General features: G+C 53.8%; 1 protein-coding gene across 6 annotated transcripts in view; it reads left to right on the top strand.

The window, feature by feature from the left end:
• SYNE3 (spectrin repeat containing nuclear envelope family member 3) overlaps nucleotides 1-18,823 on the top strand; it is a gene marked incomplete at both ends in the record, with an annotated part of 53,460 nt that overhangs the window by 8,265 nt on the left and 26,372 nt on the right. For all 6 annotated transcript variants that reach the window (XM_080708037.1, XM_080708038.1, XM_080708036.1 and 3 more), the window contains 6 exons: nucleotides 6,801-6,962; nucleotides 9,360-9,707; nucleotides 10,546-10,679; nucleotides 12,542-12,716; nucleotides 16,559-16,741; nucleotides 18,087-18,230. In XM_080708037.1, coding sequence (XP_080564163.1) covers nucleotides 6,801-6,962; nucleotides 9,360-9,707; nucleotides 10,546-10,679; nucleotides 12,542-12,716; nucleotides 16,559-16,741; nucleotides 18,087-18,230 — 1,146 coding nt within the window. The remainder of the gene's footprint in view (nucleotides 1-6,800; nucleotides 6,963-9,359; nucleotides 9,708-10,545; nucleotides 10,680-12,541; nucleotides 12,717-16,558; nucleotides 16,742-18,086; nucleotides 18,231-18,823) is intronic.

Genomic DNA, 18,823 nt, shown 5'->3' with positions numbered 1-18,823 from the left:
CAGACTCCCAGGTACTGGGATCACGGTGTGCACCACTGCGCCAGCCTGATCACCTCTCAGCCACTCTAAGCAGTTTAGTGAGGGTCTACAGCAGTTGATTGGGTGCCTGAAGCTTCAGCCTCTGGTGCTATTGTCCTTGTGTCTCCTGGGGGCTTTGTGAGTTCGAGCTGTGAGCTCACCCCCAGCAGGGATCTGCACACTCCCGCGGCTGAAGCACACCTGTGGGGTGCCTTTAGCAAGACCCCCCCCCCCGGGAACTTAGCACCTATTCCTATTTGTACGTCCGTGTAGTGGATTAGGCAGTCCTGAATCAGGTGGATTCCCTGCACTTGAACCCAAGCCCAAAACATGCAATAGGCCTTTAGCACCATATGCCAAAAGGTATCTGGTTTGTTTTGGTTTTTAAGCTCAGGCTAAAAAGACACACAAGCCTCTGCTCACGCTGTCTGTGGAGGTGTGCTGCTCTGGTTCCCTGCTGGCTGGTGGAGGCGTCAGCATCTCCAAAGCTCTGCCTTTCTGTGGTCTCTGCTTCCTCTGGGTCTCTCCTCCCACTCCAACCTGAGCGTGAGCCCCAGCTCCGAGCACCCAAGATGCCAGGCCCGTGCGCGTGTGACGGATGGTCCCCTTCGCTCAGTACTTCCTGTCTGGGGACATCCCTTCTGGTGGTGCCCTAGGTGTGCAGGCCCAAGGCCTGCCCCATCCTCCTCGCGTTCCTGCTGGCATAGAGGGAGGTATTTGATGGTCCCGTGGGCACGTTGGGACTGGAAGTTTCCTGAGTTCCTCATGCTCATGGTATAGGGGAAATAAGTTCTGTACGAAGTAGAAATGGGGCATCCACAAGGATCGAGATGCTGGCTCTTGAGTGTGCGGGTGGGGACTGGGTTCGGTGCCAGGCTCCGCTGCATCCCGGCTGTGTGTCCACGTGCTGCTTGCACTATGCCGTCTGACTGAGTTACCTGCCAGCTCTCCAAAACTGGCCGGCATTTTCCTGGCAGGAAGGACCGCTTCTGCTCTCGGTAGCCATGGGAATAAATAGGAACGGTGTCCGTGTTTGACATATAGCAGGTGCTCAGGGCTATTTATTGAATACAGAGCCTCACCCCTGCATTGTGAAGCCGAGCACCCCCAGGGCCTCCCCCCTGGGTGGTGGCAAGAGGTTTCCAGGGCAGCTGCACTGGGGTCAGAATGGAGGTGGGTATCGGGTGTGGCTTTGCAGAGGCAGCCAGTTGGCCTTGTCTGGTGTTGCCAATTCTCAAGTGGTCAGGGCAAGCTTAGCCCTCTGTCCACATGTCTGACCCTGGGGCCTGGAAGAGAAGGGGCCTGGCCCACAGCCTCCTTGTGGGGACTGGTCAGCAAACAGCTGCTCATGCCAATCAACGGAGGGCTCCCAGCATAGGGTGAGGAGAGCGCAAGCGTGGCGTGCTGGGTGGCGTGCGAGCTTCTGTGGAGGGCGGGTGCCAGGGCGTTGGGCCAGCTGCCATTCTGCCCAGACACAGAACCATCACCTCAAACAGGCTCGTTGTCATAGGGGCCTCTCCCGTCATGTGACCCATAAAATTGTAGAAATCACAGCTCTCATCAGCAAGCACAGTCTTCTCTAAGACTCTTCCTGTCTCTGACCTCATTTGATTCCTCCTCCTCCTCCTCCTCCTCCTCCTCCTCCTCCCTCTCCTCTCCTCTCCTCCTCTCCCTCCTCCCTCTCCTCCTCTCCCTCCTCCCCCTTCCTTCTCCTCCCCTCCTCTCCCCTTCTGTCCCCCCTCCCCCTCTTCCTCCTCCCCTCTCTTCCCCTCCCCCTCTTCTCCCTCTTGTCTCCCTCCTCCTCCCCCTCCTCTTCCTCCCCCTCCTTTCCCTCCTCCCCCTCCTTCCCTCCTCCTCTCCCCCTTTTCTCCCTCCTCTTCCTCCTCTTACCTGGGGCTCCACCTTTAGCTGGGCCTCAGGTCCTGGGCACATCACTGCACCCGTGCCCATCAGCAAAGAACCAGGGATCTCATGCTCCTATGGGTCAGCTTGAGAAAGCAAAAGACCACAGTGGGTGCGGAGTTTGGGGCTCCTGAAAGAGGGAGCACTTGTTCCCAGGGGTGTCATAGGGCAGAGGCCCAGCTCACAGGGGCCTGGGGGACAGGAGCGCAGGCTCTCCCTCCAGGGAGGACCAGCAGCAGCAGTGGTACGGGGAGGAGGCTGCGTCCCCAGTGGAAGCTCCCTTAGCTGTCGGTGAGCTGGTCAGTTCTGACCCAGATGTGGAAATGGGGTGCTGGTATGCAGGAATAACTGGGTCCTGCATCAAGAAGCGAATTCTCTGGCTCTTTCAGCCATTGGCTCAAACTCTTGGGTCTTGATTTCCTCTTCCTGGACCCCAGAGATGTGGGGACACCTTCCTACAGAGAGAGCTCATTTGGCTTTAGATGGGGAGGGATATGGAACACCCCAGAACTGCTCCCTGCGTCTCCCTGAGCTGCTGTGCGGGCTGCCCCAGGCCCTCCAGGGCTCTAAAGTTCCACTCAAGTACTGCATGAGCGAGCATTCTGGGTCAGGGAGGAGCCAGGGCTTCCATCAGATCCTTGGAGGGCACCGTGACGTGCACAACATGGAGAAGCTACTAAGGGGGTGATCTCTACGCTCCCAGGTCCTCCTGCCCACATGGGATCTCGTCCCAGGCACCTACCTCCTTGGCACACCCAGCCTTCCAGCCCTGGACACAAGGACAAGCCAAGCAAAGTGGGGAGTGGGCGTATCCAGTGTCCCCAGAGGTCATTGGTGGCCCAGATGTCTCCTGGTCACCTGATCTGCATGCCTGGTGACATCCTAGCTTTCACAGAGGGCCCCCTCAAGGCAGTGCCACCCAGTGACGGGGTGGGCCTGTGGGGACCAGGCCTACCCTCATGGTGGAGAGTACTCTCCACCTCATAGTGGAGAGTAGGTACTGACACGTTCACCAGTGGCACCCCATTTCTCACGATGCCCTTGTTAGTTAACAGGCCCTGTTTTGCCTAAAAATATCTGCTCCTGACGTGGAGCATGTGAACTAGCAAAGCCTCTGATGCTGTGGGACCACGGCAACCTCTGGGCTGTGGCCTCTGTGAGCCCACCCTAGGGGGAGGTCCTCGGTCAGGGCATCAGGCTAAGCCAAGAGATGTACAGCGGCACCTGCAACCCAAAGCATTGGAAGGGAGGAGAGTGCAGGCAACAGGCGGTGCCCAAACGTCTTGTTTGTTTTTAATCCACTACTTCCGTTTTCCTAAGCACCAAATAGCAGCATCCTCTTTCCTCTGGTCTCCGGCATCTCTCAGAGATGGGGCATCTGTCTGACATCCAGGCCACAAGGCAGAGCTGTTTCTGCAGCTCTTTGCAGGACATAAATCCACGTGGTTAATTGGCTGGGCTGTGACATCTCTGGCAGCTCTGCTGGCCACAGATGGTTTAATTGTTTGGTCTAACGAGAAGGCGGAACTCGCCCTCATCCATCACTGTCAGCCTCCCAGGGCCAGAGCTAGACTGTGCTCTGTGATCGCTGGGCCCGGCACCATCTCTTCTGGATCCCTGCCCTGCTCCTTGTGACGCCTGCGCCCGATCACAGAGACTTTTATTTATCTGGACTTCAGTGAGCGCCAGCACCTCGTCCTTCACAGAGGCCTGCAGGGCTCTCCTTCCCCCACACCCATCACCATCAGCCAACCAGGGGCCAGATTAGCCTCTGCTGGCAGTTCAGACCTACTGTACTTACTGACTGTGCGCCACGGATGAGCCTTTCCTGGGGATACAGGGGGCCCCTTCCAGGGTTCTGCTGGATGCAAGTAATCCTTCTGAGGTGGGAGGAGCCAATGAGGGAACTGGGGAGACTCCAGCACCTGCCAGGGATACGGGCCAGAAATAAAGGGACAGTTCCCCTCAAGGGTCCACTTTCAGACCTTTTCCAGAGAACTTGGCTCTTCTCTGAAGGGCTTGGTCCCAAGCCTGGGCTCCCTCCGTTGGAGGGGTAGAGAGTTTGCCTGCTTATTTCAAAGGTCTTATTTTTATTTTTTATGGTACTAGGGATTGAACTACCTTTGAGCTACACCCCCAGCCTGATTTTATTTTTTATTTGAAAACAGGGTCTCGCTAGGTTGATGAGAGTCTCACTACTGGCTGAGGCTGTCCTCGAACCTGAGATCCTCCTGTGTCAGCCTCCCAAGTACTGGGATTACAGGTGTGCACCACCATGCCGGGCTTCAACAGTGTAAATGAATTGGTATTTCTAGATCGTGTGAGGAGCATCCCAAGGGAGGAGATACATGTTACAAATTCCTAGCGGACAGTCTCAAGTCCTTATGCCTGTCTTCTCTTCCCAGTTGAGACCTTTTGACTTGCCCTCATAGAAATTGGGCCCTCCTGGACATAGCCTTGCTCCGTGGCCAAAAGCCTGTGTCAGCAGTTCCGGCACATGCAACAAACCCAGCCCCACACCTGTTTTTGCATGGCCTATGAGCTAAGAATTTTTTGCATATATTTTTAATTTAAAAGCCAAATATTTTATGAGGTGTGAAAATGACATGAAATCCAAATTTCCATGTCCAAAGGGAAAGTTTTATTGGAACATAGCCATTCTTTACACAGTGCCTATGGCTGCTTATGTCCTACAACAAAAAATAGCCCTGAAGTGGTTGAATAATTGTAACAGAACCATACAGAGGGCGAAGTGAGAAACGCTTGCTAGGAACAGGCTGTGAGCCCCTGACTTCCCATCTTGAGTGAGGATTGTGGAGTCTGACACCAGAACCTCCTTTGCTGTTTGAATCTCGACTTTCTGGCCCCAAAAGATTTCCATGACCTCCCAAGTCCAGTTTGGACAGCGGCAGGAGGGTGTGTTTTGTGCTGATTGTGTGTTAAAGATGATGCTTACAGCCGGGCGTGGCAATGCTTGCCATAATCCCAGTACTTGGGAGGCTGAGATAGGAGGATGACAGGTTTGTGGCTAGCCTCGGCTACTTAGCAAGACCCTGTTTCAAAATAAAAAGGACTGGGGGTGTATCTCAAAGGTAGAGTGCCTCTAAGATTCAATCCCAAGTACAACAACAAATTTTTTAAAGATGCTTGTTAAGTTCCAATCACGGACAAATGTCTATTCAATAAGAGTCTCCCCTGTCCCCCTGTTTTAATGCCATAACTATTTTAAACGTATCTTTCCCTTTTATTGACTTTCCTTGAAAACCCCTCAGATGGCAGACACTCAAGAAAGCAAGCACAGAGCCTTTCCTGAGCTGGACCAGGCAGAGGAAGCAAGGGGCAGTGTTATCCCAGAGGGGTTCCCCAGGCAGGTGGCGATTCGATAGGGGATGCTGGGATAGAATGGTGAAACACTGAGGGAAAGCAGCTAGCTCAGCCTGGGCCAGAGGCCGGAGCTTCAGAGAAAGGTGAGCCTAGCCTTACTTAGCTCTGCTGGGGGAGCACCTGCTGTGCCCCATGACTACAGCAGAGGGAAGCAGGAGACAGGAACGGCTCACAGTTGTTAAGTGCTTATGAGCTCCAGGCACTGTTCTTGGGGTGGTACAAGCACTGGCTCTTCTCACCTCCTTGAACCCCAGCAGTGCAGGTCTTGCTATTAGGAAGAGGAGACTCAGACACAGAGGAGTTGGCCCCTGACCCCTGCCCACGGTGAGGCCAGGGTCGTGAGCGCTGGACCGTAGCACCGGATGGGGAGGACCTGCCTTTGAACGCCAGGATTCAACTTGCACGGGAGCCTGGGTCCGTAGGGAGCCTTGGGGGATAGGGTTGAGGAGAAAGTGCTTTGATCAAGAGATATTTTGGAAAGCCTAACCATCTCTGAGTTCCTAGTGGGCCTCACAGCCGGCATACTGTCATTGCTTTGGGTGGGGTGCGGGTGGGGGTCAAAGAGAAAGCGCTTCAATCAGGAGATATTTTAGAAAAAGAAACAGTCTATGGGTGCATAGTAGGCCTCACAGGTGGGATACTGTCATCTCCCCCAGTATCGGCCACCTCCAGGACATCATGCTGCCCCTGGGTGCTTAGACCTCATGTGGGACTGACCAAAGACGGAGAAGATCCTAACCTGTACACAGGCATCACCATACTCATGGGGTAAAAGTGGCCTGGCCTCTGTTGCAAACCCAGGAGACACTGTGTATGGGGCTATAAGCGCCTGCCTTGCCTCCTGGATTTGCCTCTCGGCGCTGGCCAGCCAAGGACATTGTGCAAGTCTCTTCACCTCTGAATCCCAGTGTCCTTTTTTTTTTTTAATTTTATTTTTCATGCGGCACCGGGAATGAAACCCAGGGGCCTTCTACCTCCGGGCTACACTCCCAAACCTATTTTATATTTATTTGGAAACAGGGTCTCACTAAGTTGCTGAAAGCCTCACTAAGTAGCTGGGGCTGGCTTCGAACCTGCGCGATCCTCCTGTCTCAGCTTCCCAAGCGCGGGGATTACAAGCGTGCACCACCACGCCGGCTCCCTGGTGTCCTCTTCTGTCAAAGCAGAATAATAACGGAGGCGCCTCGGGTGGCCATGTGAGGCGCCTCGGGTGGCCATGTGAGGTTCCAGTAGTGTCGGGGTGCACTGAGGGCGGAGTGAGTGCTCTGCTGCAGTAATGCTGCTGCTGCTGCGCCCCAGGGGGGCCATTCCTGACGCAGGAGCAGAGGAGGGGAGGGGAGGGTGTGAGTGTGGCGAGGGTGGATCTCCAAAGCCTGCAGGGAGTCTCCAGCTCAGGGGCTGAGTGACGGCTCATCTCTAACATGCTTCCACACGCACCACATGCCCGGCCAGGATGTACGCGGGGACCCTCACAACCTGTGATCTCCCTCCTGCAGGACCGGGTGGACCTGCTGGCCCGGGTGGCCCAGGAGCACGAGCAGTACCAGGCGAGCGTGGAGGAGTTCCAGCTGTGGCTGAGGATGGTGGTGGAGAAGGTGCAGGGCTGCCTGGGGAGGGGCTGCCAGCTGCCAGCCAAGCTCCGCCTTTCAGCGCTGCAGGTGAGCCACTGCTTCCTGGCAGGAGTCTGGGGACCACGGAGGATGCACCCCAGGCGGCAGGTTTGAAGTTTCGGCTTCTTTACTAGGACGGTGCTGGTGCCGGGTAGGATACAGACTTCCATGGGCAAACAGACCCTCCCCAATGCAGAAGCAAGGAACCAGTACAAAATGCTTCAGGTGTCAGTGGCTTGATGGAGATCCCTGAGCCAGTGGGGAATTTGGACGCTCAGGACCACGGCAGCGTGGTCTAGAAACTACAGGTCTCTGCACAGTTCACCATAGCCCAACTATGGGACCAGCCAAGATGTCTATCAATAGATGAATAGATTACAAAACTATGGGATATGTACACAATGGAATTTTACTCAGCCATAAAGAAAAACACAATTACATAATTTGCAGGGAAATGGATGGAACTGGAGGACATTATGCTAAGTGAGATTAGATTAGTCAGTCACAAAAAATTAAGAAATCGGATGCTCTCCCTAATATGCGGAAGCTAGGGAGAAAATGGGTCATAGGAGGAACTCCAGATGAAGAAGGAGATGGGTCATAGGAGGAACTCTAGACGAAGAGGGAGATACTATAGATGAGCAAATAAGGCGACCTAACTGAGGGGATGGGAGGGGGAGAGGGAAACGCTCTAATGCACATGATGTACCTTAATAGACATATCAATGTCCATCACTAAGCCAAGCATGAGCAGGAGGGAGGGAGGCGGAATGGGGCGGGAATTGGTTAAGGGCTAATTGGATGATGTGTGCATGTGTGCCTCCACCATCTTGTACCCCATTAAGATGCATGACTACAATGCACCAATTAAAAGAAAGAAAGAAAGAAAGAAAGAAAGAAAGAAAGAAAGAAAGAAAGAAAGAAAGAAAGGGAAGCACAAGTGTCAAATGCAGGTTTGTGGCAAGGTCGGGGACATTTTTACTCGTCGTGCCTGGGGATGGGTGTTAGCGGGTGGAGGCCACGGATGACGCTAAACACCCCACAATACCCAGGACTGTGCAGAGCAGGGGATCACTCAGCCCAAATGTCAGTAGAGCACTGGGTGAAGAGTCCTAGTGGGCCCTCAGTCCTGAGACACAGGGTCTATACCAGCCCTTGGAGGCCTCCACCCCACTGCAAGCGAGTATGTCAGTTTCTTCAGAATCTCAGAGCCTCTGGGTCACATTTGCAATATCTGCACAGTACCCGAGCTATTTCTTTAGTTCTGTGTTCAAATTGACTCACCTTTTAAAAACTGATCAACATTATTTAAAAAGGAAGGTTAGGTGGGGCTTGGTGATGCATGCTTGTAATCCCATTACTCAGGAGGCTGAGACAGGAGGATCACGGGTTTGCAGCCAGCCTTGGCTACCTAGTGAGGCCCTCTATGACTTACTTAGGCCCTGTTTCAAAAAATAAGAATGAAAAATAGGACTGGGTGCAGCTCGGAGGTAGAATGCCCCTGAGTTCAATCCTCGGTACTGAAAAAAAGAAAAAAAAAAAAAAAGGAAGCTTATGTTGTCCTAAATGAAAAAGCCAGCTCCAGCAACATTCATAATGCAGATAAATATGGTGAAAACACATGGTACCATTAGCTTCTACTGATGGCTCTGCACCTGTTTGTTAAAAAGGAGGGTGAGATCCCGGCATGGGGGTGCAGGTATATAATCCCAGTATTTGGGAGGCTGAGACCGGAGGATTACAGGTTCATGGCCAGCGTCAGAAACTTAGTGAGGCCCTCTGTAACTTAGTGAAATTTTATTTCAAGATAAAATAAAATAAAATAGGGCTGGGAGCATAGCTTGGAGGTAGAATGCCCCTGGGTTCAATTCCCAGTACAATAAAATAAAATAAAATAAATAAAATAAAGGAGGATTAGCCGGGTATGGTGGCACATGCTTGTAATCTCAGTATTATGAGGCTGAGACAGGAGGATCACAGGTTTGAGGTCAGCTTCAACAACTTAGTGGGACCTTGTTTCAAATTAAAAAAAATAAAAAGAGCTCGGGGTACAGCTTAGAGAGAAAATACCTCATCCCCAGTACCAAAGACAAAAACAACAACAACAACAAAAAAAAAGAGATTCACACATGTCAGAAAATGCTGAAGACAAAGAGGCGACCAGCAGAGATGTTTCCTTGACTAATCAAACAGCTTGAAAAAGACCTCTCCCGTCTCAAGTCCACTTGGGCAGACGGTCAACCCTGGGAAGGCCTTTCCCTGCCTCTAACCTCGGAACCCAGAAATCAGTGTTTCTGTGGCAATCCAGGTCTGTGGTGGACACCCAGCAAACGTTTGCTTTCCCCTCTGGTGTTCCCTCCCTTCCTCCTCCCCCTCCCCTTCCCTCCCCTTCCCTCCCCCTCCCCCTCCCCCTTCCACTCCCCTCCCCCTCCCCTCCCGCTCCAGGACATCGCCAAGGATTTTCCACAGGGCCAGGAGTCCCTGAAGAGGCTGGAGGAGCAGTCTGTGGGCGTCATTCAGAGCACCTCTCCTTCAGGCGCAGAGAAGATCTTGGAAGAGTTGGAGGAGATGCGGAAGGTTCTGGAGAAGCTGCGGGGCCTCTGGGAGGCAGAGGAGGAGAGGCTGAGTGGCCTGCTCGAGTCCCAGGGAGCCTGTGAGGGGCAGATTGGGCGGCTGGAGGCTGAGCTCGCAGAGTTCCGGAAGGGCCTTCGGAGGCTGGCCCAGGAAGGCCTGGAGCCCGCAGCGAGGACAGGGACCGAGGACGAGCTGGTGGCCCGCTGGAGGCTCCACTCGGTAAGCAGGCTCTGGCCGAGCCACAGAGCAGCCCAGGGGTGCCAGGGCCGTGGGGCTGCCCCTCGGAGCCCCTCCACAGGCCGGGAGAATCCCACTAAGCCTCAGCACCCCCTCGGGCTTCCCTGGATCTTTGGGGTCTAAGCTCCCTGAGGGCTGGTAGACAGGTGGGTGTTCACCCCCATTTTTCCAGATGAGGAAACTGAGGCTGGGTGAGGTTTTCATTTGGTTTTCTTATCCACTGTTCCCAAGGTCACATGATGAGATGCCCAGTGAATGATCCCAGAGGTAGACAGGCAGGCAGGCTGGGGTCTCGCCTGGCCCTTGCCCAGCGGAGGGGCAAGGGCGGGTTCTCCAGAGGGGAACAGGGATGTTAGACAGAAGGGGGAGACATGACGAGGGACAACCCTAGTGGGGGTGGGGGGGGTGAGCAGCAGATGCCCATGCAGGGAGGGGGACCAGGGGTTTAGCTAATTGGTAGAGTGCCCTGGAATCAATCTCTAGCACTGAAAAAAACAAACAAAACCCCTTTGAGTCCAAGTTCCTAGTATAGAACATGAGGATCCAGAGATCCCTCCAGGCTCATGGCAAGGCTTGGATGGACAGGGCCCCAGAGCCCTCGGCAGGGCAATGTTCCTCTGTGTTGGGTATTTCCTTTATTAGATACTAGCATTTGTCATTACAGTGCTGCAGGTGACCCTGTAGCACAAACCTGCAGCACAGTGGCGGGAAAGGCCAGGTTCCAGGCAACAGAACTGGAGGTGGCCCCGTCCCTGCCCTTGGGGACAGGTTTCCCCATCCTGGTCACACTCACCCACTCCCTGGGTGTCATGTCCTGCAGGCGACACGGGCCGCGCTGGCCTCTGAGGAGCCCCGTGCGGACCGCCTGCAGGCCCAGCTGAAGGGGCTCCTGGCCTTCCCTGACCTGCAGCCGCTCTCTGACAGCGTGGTAGCCGCCATCCAGGAGTATCAGAGGTACCTGGGAAGGCGAGGGCGGGTGGGACTGGGGCATGCCGAACCCTCATGCCACCCCCAGAAAGTGGGCTGGCTCCTTCTTGCAGCCTGGTAACTCAGATAATCCCTGCCCCGCTCAGTGACCGGCTACGGCCGGCCCTCCCTCGGTATAGGTACTGTCCCCTTTGGAGTTAGTTTCTAGTTTTCTCCCAGAAAGAGACCACAAGTTGTTGTCTCCTTGTTCATTCCCCTGATTCCACCCAGTCTCTTCCCACAGTTTAGCGTCTCAATAGATAAACCCCAGGCCCCTGCCTCTGAGCCCCCTGAGACCTAAGCCTCTGCCGATTCCCAACATGCCAGCTTCAATGAGTACCTATTTGCTCTATGCAAAGGTGCCTGGACACAGCGCAGCTGCCCACTGGCCTCTGCTTAATATGGCGGCTACTTCATATTAGCATAGGGGCCCCACCTTTGCATGTGTCTTTCACCCCACAGCTGAGCTCAGACCCCACATCTGTAAAGTTGGGATGGTGGCCTGGATTCCCTGTGGGATGCTAAGGTGGGGTGGGGTGGAGTGGGTTTCTTGGGTACAAAGTAGGCAGAGGGATAGGGTGCCCACGGGGCTTCCTCCGCCTCTGCTAGGTCTTACTGAGGTTTCCAGGCTGGGTCTCTATGTCTGGTTGCTGGACCTCATGTCCAAAAAACTACTTCAAGAAATTAGTTGGAGCCAGGTGTGGTGGGTGGAGCCAGGTGTGGTGGCGCATACTTGTAATCCCAGTACTTGGGAGGCTGAGACAGGAGGGTTGCAGGTTTGAGGTCAGTTTCAGCAACTAAATGAGACCTTTAGCATCTTAGCGAGACTATTTTAAAATAAAAAGGACTGGGGGTATAGATCAGAGGTGATATGCCCCTCTGGGATTGCAAATTCAATCCCAATACACACACACACACACACACACACACACACACACACAATCTAGTTGGGCCTAAGAAGATGGCATCTTAAGAAAGGGTTGTGCTGGCTTCGCCAGGGCAGCACTTGTGCCGGTTGGTAGATCTCTCTCACTGGCTTTGAGGTTTGCAGGCCCTGACCCAACACCAGGGCCGCCAGTCTGTTTGAGAACTGGCTCCCTTGCTGTGCCCTTTTATTCTGAAAGCATAGACCTTTGGGGTCCCAGCTTCCTGGGGGTGCAATTATCAGAACCTGTCACCTCTGGTGCTCCCTTGCTCTGGGGGGGAGGGCTACCAAAGCTTAGCCCAGGTTGGCTGCTATTTTATTCCTGATTGGCTGAGCTTTCAGGGTCAGAGTAGTTTTGGATATTAGATGCACATTTCTGTTGTTATTTTTAAAGTTAGATCCAGCTTTTGTTGTTTGGTCCTGGTTAGGAGGTCCAGTCTGAATTAACTATTCTTCTGTTGTTGGAAGAAGTCTCTAGGTATTATCTCATTTAACACTTACTGGGGTGCTAGGAAACGTTGCTGTGTTCCCCTCCTTTCCAGGTGAGGAAACAGAATCCATGACATTAAGTCACTAAGTCACATGACTAGTCTGCCCAACTTCAAACTCCCAGCCCTGTATACCTGCCCCAGACTCGGAGGACATGCCCATGTCTCACTTATATAAGAGTCCACAGGTCCCAGGGTGCCTGGTATCTGTCCTCAGGAAGACCTTAGGGATGGCCAGTGCCTTTTCAAATCAGAGTTAACCGAGGTCCCTTCATTCATACCCATGCCCGTTGCCAGAGGCACGTCCAGCAGCCTGTGGTAGGAGGGGGTCCACCCCAGAGCAGCACCCGCCGGGCTCCCTGGTGAGTGGGCAGAGGCTCCGTCCATGCTGACCCCACCTCTCCTCTGTCTGTCTGTCCCTGGCTCCGTCCTTGCAGCATGAAGGGGAAGATCACCAGGCTCCGCAACGCCACCGGATCGGAGCTGTGGCAGCGCTTCCAGCGGCCCCTGCAGGACTTGCTGCTGTGGAGGGCCCTGGCCCAGCGGCTCCTGGATGTCACCACCAGCCTGCCAGACCTGTCCTCCATCCACACCTTCCTGCCCCAGATCGAGGTAGGTGGGCTGCAGCCGGGGGACCAGCTCCTATGACTGGGGGCTGCTGGCCTATTGCGATCCTTCAGGGATCTTGGTTGAACTCACTGCTGGGTTGGGTCCTCAGTGCATAGGAAATGTCACCACTTGTTATCGGTGACAAAGGTCACCTCATTCTTGGATAGAAGGCCAGTGTGGCCCAGGACTCCCCACTGACTCCCTCCCACTCAGAAGTGTCTCCTTCTCCTTTGGGGCCCCACTGCGGGCAGTCCTCTGTTGGAGCATCAGCCGTTCTGTGAGAGAGCAATGTATCAGGCCATTGTCATTACTATGGCTACAAGTGACAGAAACCTGACCAATGGTGACTTAAAACGCGGAGATGTTCAGGCCCAGAAGTGTCATTCAGAACCCAGGCTCTTTCTAGCTCAAAGACTCATTTCTCCTCCTGGCCCTCGATGGCTGCTGCCACTCTACCCAAGAACAACATCTGTCACGGAGGGAACTATGTGGGACAAAAGGGCTTCCTCCATCACCACTTCCATTGTCAACAAGGAGGCAAATCCCTCCCAGAAGCCCTGGCACACTCCCCTCATGTCTCATTGGTCAGACAAGGTCATATGACCACCCTTGGACCAATCACTGGCTGGCGATGATGGAGTGGCTATGATTGGCTTGAAGCCATTATCCAATAACCCTGGAGCCCCAGTTTGGCACTTTGCTCCCCAGACAAAATGCTGGTTGTGTAATGAAAGAAGGAAGACTGGCTGTGGGGTGGTCAGTGGGCAGCGTCCGCCACCGTGCCTGTCCAGAGAGGCTCCTGTTTGTCTGCTGCCCACGGCCATTGAGCCCTGAAGCCTAGAAGTCACCTTTTTTCTCCACAGATTATTAGACCCACCGAATGGGAAGAGACACAAAAATGTGTCAGCTGTCAGCTCATTTCATATTAATTTTCCTTCCTAACATAAAAGGTATTCCTACTTAAAGAACGTAAGGATTTTTGAAGAAGAACCCAAAAGCTCCCACAATCCCATAAGCAATCCCATAAGCAATTAGATCACCGTTAACACGCAGTGATCCTTTCTCCATTATTACCCCCCCTCCCCCGGTCTAATTCACTATTACCAGAAGAATAATTTGGCAGAGTTGGCCCCGCGTGCCCTGGGGAACACTATTGGCCATAGACCAGCGCCGGCACTTTGGAGCATCTAACCTTGTGATTTCCCAGGTGGGGCTCGGGTTGGAGCAAGAATTTATTTTCTCCCTCCATATTTTTTGAGACCTCTGCGAGGCCGGAGAGAAAAGCAGCGTCTTCCTAGCGTAGCCTCAGGAGGGAGCAGGAGGAGCTTTGTTTTGTCTGTGTTTGGTGTTTGGATGTATCAGCTGTGTGAGAGCGTATCTTGCGTCACCCTGGCTGACGTGTACCAGCAGGGTGGCTGTCACAGGCCACGGCCCACACCGCCCTCTCAGGATGCTCCCGCCTTGGCTCCTGAGTTCGCCGTCAGAGCGCTCTGTGGATTCCAGAACTGAAGCTTTGAGACCCACACGTTGAGCCAGTGTTTTGTCTTTTGAAGCCACCATAGCAAAGTGTCAAAACCTAGGTGGCTTAAAAAAATGAAGTGTCGGGGGAGCGTGCTCCCTCCGAGGCTCTGAAGAGGTGCTGTCCCTGCCCCTTTTAGCTGGAGTTTGCCAGGGGCCCTTGGTGTTCTTTGACTTGTAGGCTGCTCATCCCAGCATCGGGGTCTGTCATCCATGACTGCCTTCTCCACGTGCTTGCTGTCCTCTCCCTTCTGCGAATGCCTGTGTTCCAAGTTCCCCTTTGTCTGAGGGTGCCGGGCATGCAGGGTGAGAGCCCGTCTTCATGACCTCATTTAAACTCAGCTCTATTCAGACTATTTTCAAGCAAGACCACATTCTGAGGACTTGGGCGGTGTTCAGACTCTGCCATATCTTAGATAGACTCAGCTCAACCCATCACAGCTGGTTAAGTACTAAGGGCCAAAAAGAGCCGCCTTTCTCTGTGTGTTCACCGTGGGCAGAACACCATGTTAAATGTTATATGATATCTCATTTAAACCTCATAGCAACCCAAGGGCAGGTGTGGCTGCCTATCTTACAAAGGAAGAAACTGAGGTCTGAATTATTCAAAGCCTCCTCTCCCCAACCAAAAATCATTTCTTCTCCTTCCTTCCTTCCTTCCTTCCTTCCTTCCTTCCTTCCTTCCTTCCTCCCTTTGTCTCCTCCTCCTTCTTCTCCTTCTCCTCCTTCTCCTTCCCTTTCTCCTCCTCCTCCTCCTCCTCCTCCTCCTCCTTCTTCTTCTTCTTTTTCTTCTTCTTCTTCTTGTATGTGTGTTTTTGAGTGAGCATATAGTATTAGGAATTGGACCCAGGAGTGTTTTGGGGGTGTTCTACCTCTGAACTATATCCCAAGCTCTTTTTATTTTTACTTTGAAACAGTGTCTTGCTAAGTTACTGTGCGCTGACCTCAGACTCACGATCATTCTGCCTCAGCGTCCCAAATACTGAGATTATAGGCCTGCACCACTGTACTCACCTCCACACTCAATTCTTTTCTTTTCTCATAGTACTAGGGATTGAACCAGGGACCTGGGTATGCTAGGCAAGAGCTCTGGCTCGGAGCTGCATCCCCAGCCCCGCACCGCATTCTCTATTTCTGTGCTAGAACATCTACCTTCGGTGACAAGGGGCTGGACACAAAGGCTACAGTTGAGGCGTGGTCCCACCGTGGTTTATCCAGACCACATGCTCACGTGTAGGTTATGTAGTGCAGCTATGCTCGCTGCCTTCATAGGACCCTACTGCAGGAACATGTCTGCCCCTCCAGGGAGGGCTGTCGTCAGCACAGCCTCCTCCAGGGAGCCTCTCAATCTCCCCGGCCAGGAGTCTCCACCTCTGCCTGGAGCACCCTGGCCCCTGCTCGAGGTTTGCCTCCCACCTTGGACCGCAGTTCCCTGCCTGCCTTGGGGTGTTATCCTCTCCCTGTTAGCCCCTGTGGTGCTCGAGGTCTTAAGCCCAGTAGTGGGGTCCCAGTACCATCATCAGGTATAAAACAGAAGGACTCTGGCCAGCTGCAGAAGCATCCTCCAGCTCCCAGAACCTTAGCCCCTTAGAGAGGCAAAAAGTGCCAAAGCAGAACAGCCAGGGAGCGGCAGGCCCCGAGGAGGTGTGGGGCTTTGGGGCAGGAGGAGGGAGGGAGTCAGGGAGGTGGTCAGAGCCGCCTCCAGGAGCTGCGGGGCCTGGGCTGGGCAGGGTACAGGGTGCACGAGGCCAGCTGCCATTAAACAAGGCTACTTCTGAGTCCCCCTCAAGTCTCCTTGTGCCTGGTAAGCTCCCACACCCTAGTCCCCCAGGAGCCGCCTGCTCTTGGAAGGCTTCTCGATTTCCTTCTGGCTCCCAGAGGCACCCCTGAAACACTGGTTGGAGGAGGGTGTCTGTCAATCATGGAGATGCCGGGGATCAGGCTGGTGGCGTGTGGGAGCAACAGGAAGGCCACAGGCAGGCGGGACCCGGGTGTCCAGCTGAGCCAGGCTGAGGACATGCCTCGGTTGGTGGCCACGGTGATGGAGAGGAGACCGATTTCTAAGACAGGTAAGAGGTAGTAGAATTATTACTTGGGCGTCAGTAACAAGATGGATAGAGGTTGGAGAGAGGAGAATCAAAGTAGACCCTGAAGTTTAGGGTCTTCCCGATACCCTCCTGCCAACTCTGGTTTCTACCATGTTGGCTTCTTCCCGGGACACCTGCGAGGAGATGCAGCTGCCAGAACAGGCATGCTCCTGGCCCGCTTCTGGGCTTGGTCCTGCTTTGACCCGCTTGGTGGTTCACTGGAGGTCTTGTCGCCCCCAGGCAGCCCTGGCGGAAAGCTCTCGCCTCAAAGAGCAGCTGGGGATGCTGCAGCTGAAGACGGATCTGCTGAGCAGCGTCTTTGGCCAGGAGCGAGCCGAGACCCTCCTGGAGCAGGTGGCGAGTTCCGTGAGGGACAGAGACCTGCTGCATAACAGTCTTCTGCAGAGGAAGAGCAAACTGCAGGTGAGCACTGGCAGCCTGTGCTCGGCGCCGGAGCCTGGCCACAGGTATGGGGCCGGTGCTGACGGTGTTATAATCCCAGCTACGTGCTCCTGTGGCCCAGATGTGGCCCTCTGCCACACAGTCTCATGCTCTTTATGAATAACTGGTGTATAACTTGCATTTGTATAACTGGTGTATAGCTCCCTCTAACTGGTTCCTGTCCACCTGTCTGCCCCCTGACTATCCCCACAACCCTCTCCGCACTGCAATCAAAGTGAACTATCTTCTGCAGAGAGCTGATGGAGGGTAAACAGGAATGTTCAGATAAGGGCACTTGTAAACTTTAAACCACCATGACATTGGAAGCCAGTGTTGCTAATCACACACACACACACACACACACACACACACACACACACACACTTCTCACTGACTATACTAAATCAAAGACCTAGCTTGGCATACAGTGGACAGCCTCTTGTGTCTGGGTAATAAATGGCTGCTGAGCAGCTAATGATGATAATAGCTGCAATCTACAAGCACTGGCTGCGGGCCAGGCACTTGCCCAGAGCTTCACGCCCATGATCTTATCTAACACAGCAAGACTATGGGGGAGGTATTATTATTTTCCCTATCTACAGCTGAGTAAACTCAGGCTAGGAGTGTGGCTCAGAGGAGTGTGCCTCTCTTGCTGAGAGGCCTGGGTTCAATCCCTAGCACCTAAGGGCAGGGGGAGAAAATAAAAGAACGAAACAAAAGAAAGGCTGATGAATAAACTCATAAGCTCAAGTAAATGGCTCCAGGTCCAGAGGTGTCAGGGCTGGGATCAGGGCCACACCACATGACTCCAAGCCTGAAATCTCACCCGTGCTCTGCTGCCTCTAAAACGGGGCCAGTCAGGGTTTCAGGAGGTGTGGGGACAAAGGAAGGAAGCCAGTGCTTCGTGCCCAAACACTCACAGCCGGGTAGTGGAGATGGAGAGGCCCTTACCAGGTGCCATTGGAGAGCGAGGGTGTGCACATCCTGTCTGTAAGGGCCAGGCGCTAGGCAAGTCAGGGTATGCAGGGCGGGGGTCTGCTGAGCAATGCGGTCAGTATAGAGGAGGCCGTGTTCCAACAGAGCTACTCCCATGAGCCCCTGGTGGGATTGTGGGGCAGAGTGGTTGGCCAACCCCTGTTCTGGAGAGGTGAGGACGTGTCATGCAAGGTCACTGTGATGACCCTCAGGGGTGGCACTGCATCCCACCAAGGATCAGGGAAGGCTTTTGCAGGGGCGGCCCCATTAGCTGGCCGGAAGCACAGGCGGCCAAGTCTGGAGTCCGCGGGGAAGGCTCTAACCCGTAGCCCCCCCTCGTGTGTCTCTGCAGAGCTTGCTGGATCAGCACAAGGACTTTGGGGCTGCTTTCGAACCTCTGCAGAGGAAGCTCTTGAGCCTCCAAGTCAGGACCCAAGCTGAGAAAGGGCTTCAAAAGAACCTTCCCGGGAAACAGGCCCAGCTCTTGAGGCTGCAGGTAAGCAGGTTGTGGGCCAAGGCCCCCCGTACAGGCGTTCTGCTGGGCAGAGAAGCAGCTCTCCTCGGGCAGCAAAGAGCAAAGAGACGGGGTGCTCAGCCAGAGCTTAGACGCCTACTGGAGATCTGAATTCCCCCCAGGAGAATCTCTGCTTATTCAGCTGATGGGTCCTGGTCTCCATAGGGCCTTTTATTTATCTGATGGGTCCTGGTCTCTGTAGGGCCTTTTATTTATCTGATGGTTCCTGGCCTCAGCAGATTCTTGAGCACCCCCAGAGTGCCCATGCTGAGGCCTTCCAAATTGACACTTGTTTACCCCTCAGTTGCAAAGTCTAACATTGCTATTTGTTTTTTAAACTTGCTTTGACAACTATTGCTAATTAGTCCAGCAGCCTTCAGTTGACTAAACTAATTTTGAGATTAAGAATGCATGTCTTAGCTGGGTGTGGTGGCGCATGCTTGTAACCCCAGCATTTGGGAGGCAGAGACTGGAGCATCCCAGTTCCTGGACAGCCTCAGCTACTTAGCGAGGCCCTTCGCAACTCAGTAAGACCCTGTTTCAAAAAAATAAAAAGACTAAAAAATAGGACTGGG

The sequence above is a fragment of the Muscardinus avellanarius genome (genome assembly GCF_963383645.1).
Source record: "Muscardinus avellanarius genome assembly, chromosome: 12".
Taxonomy (NCBI): Eukaryota; Metazoa; Chordata; class Mammalia; order Rodentia; family Gliridae; genus Muscardinus; species Muscardinus avellanarius.
The sequence above is the reverse complement of the archived record's forward strand: the minus strand, read 5'-3'. Positions and strand labels throughout refer to the sequence as shown.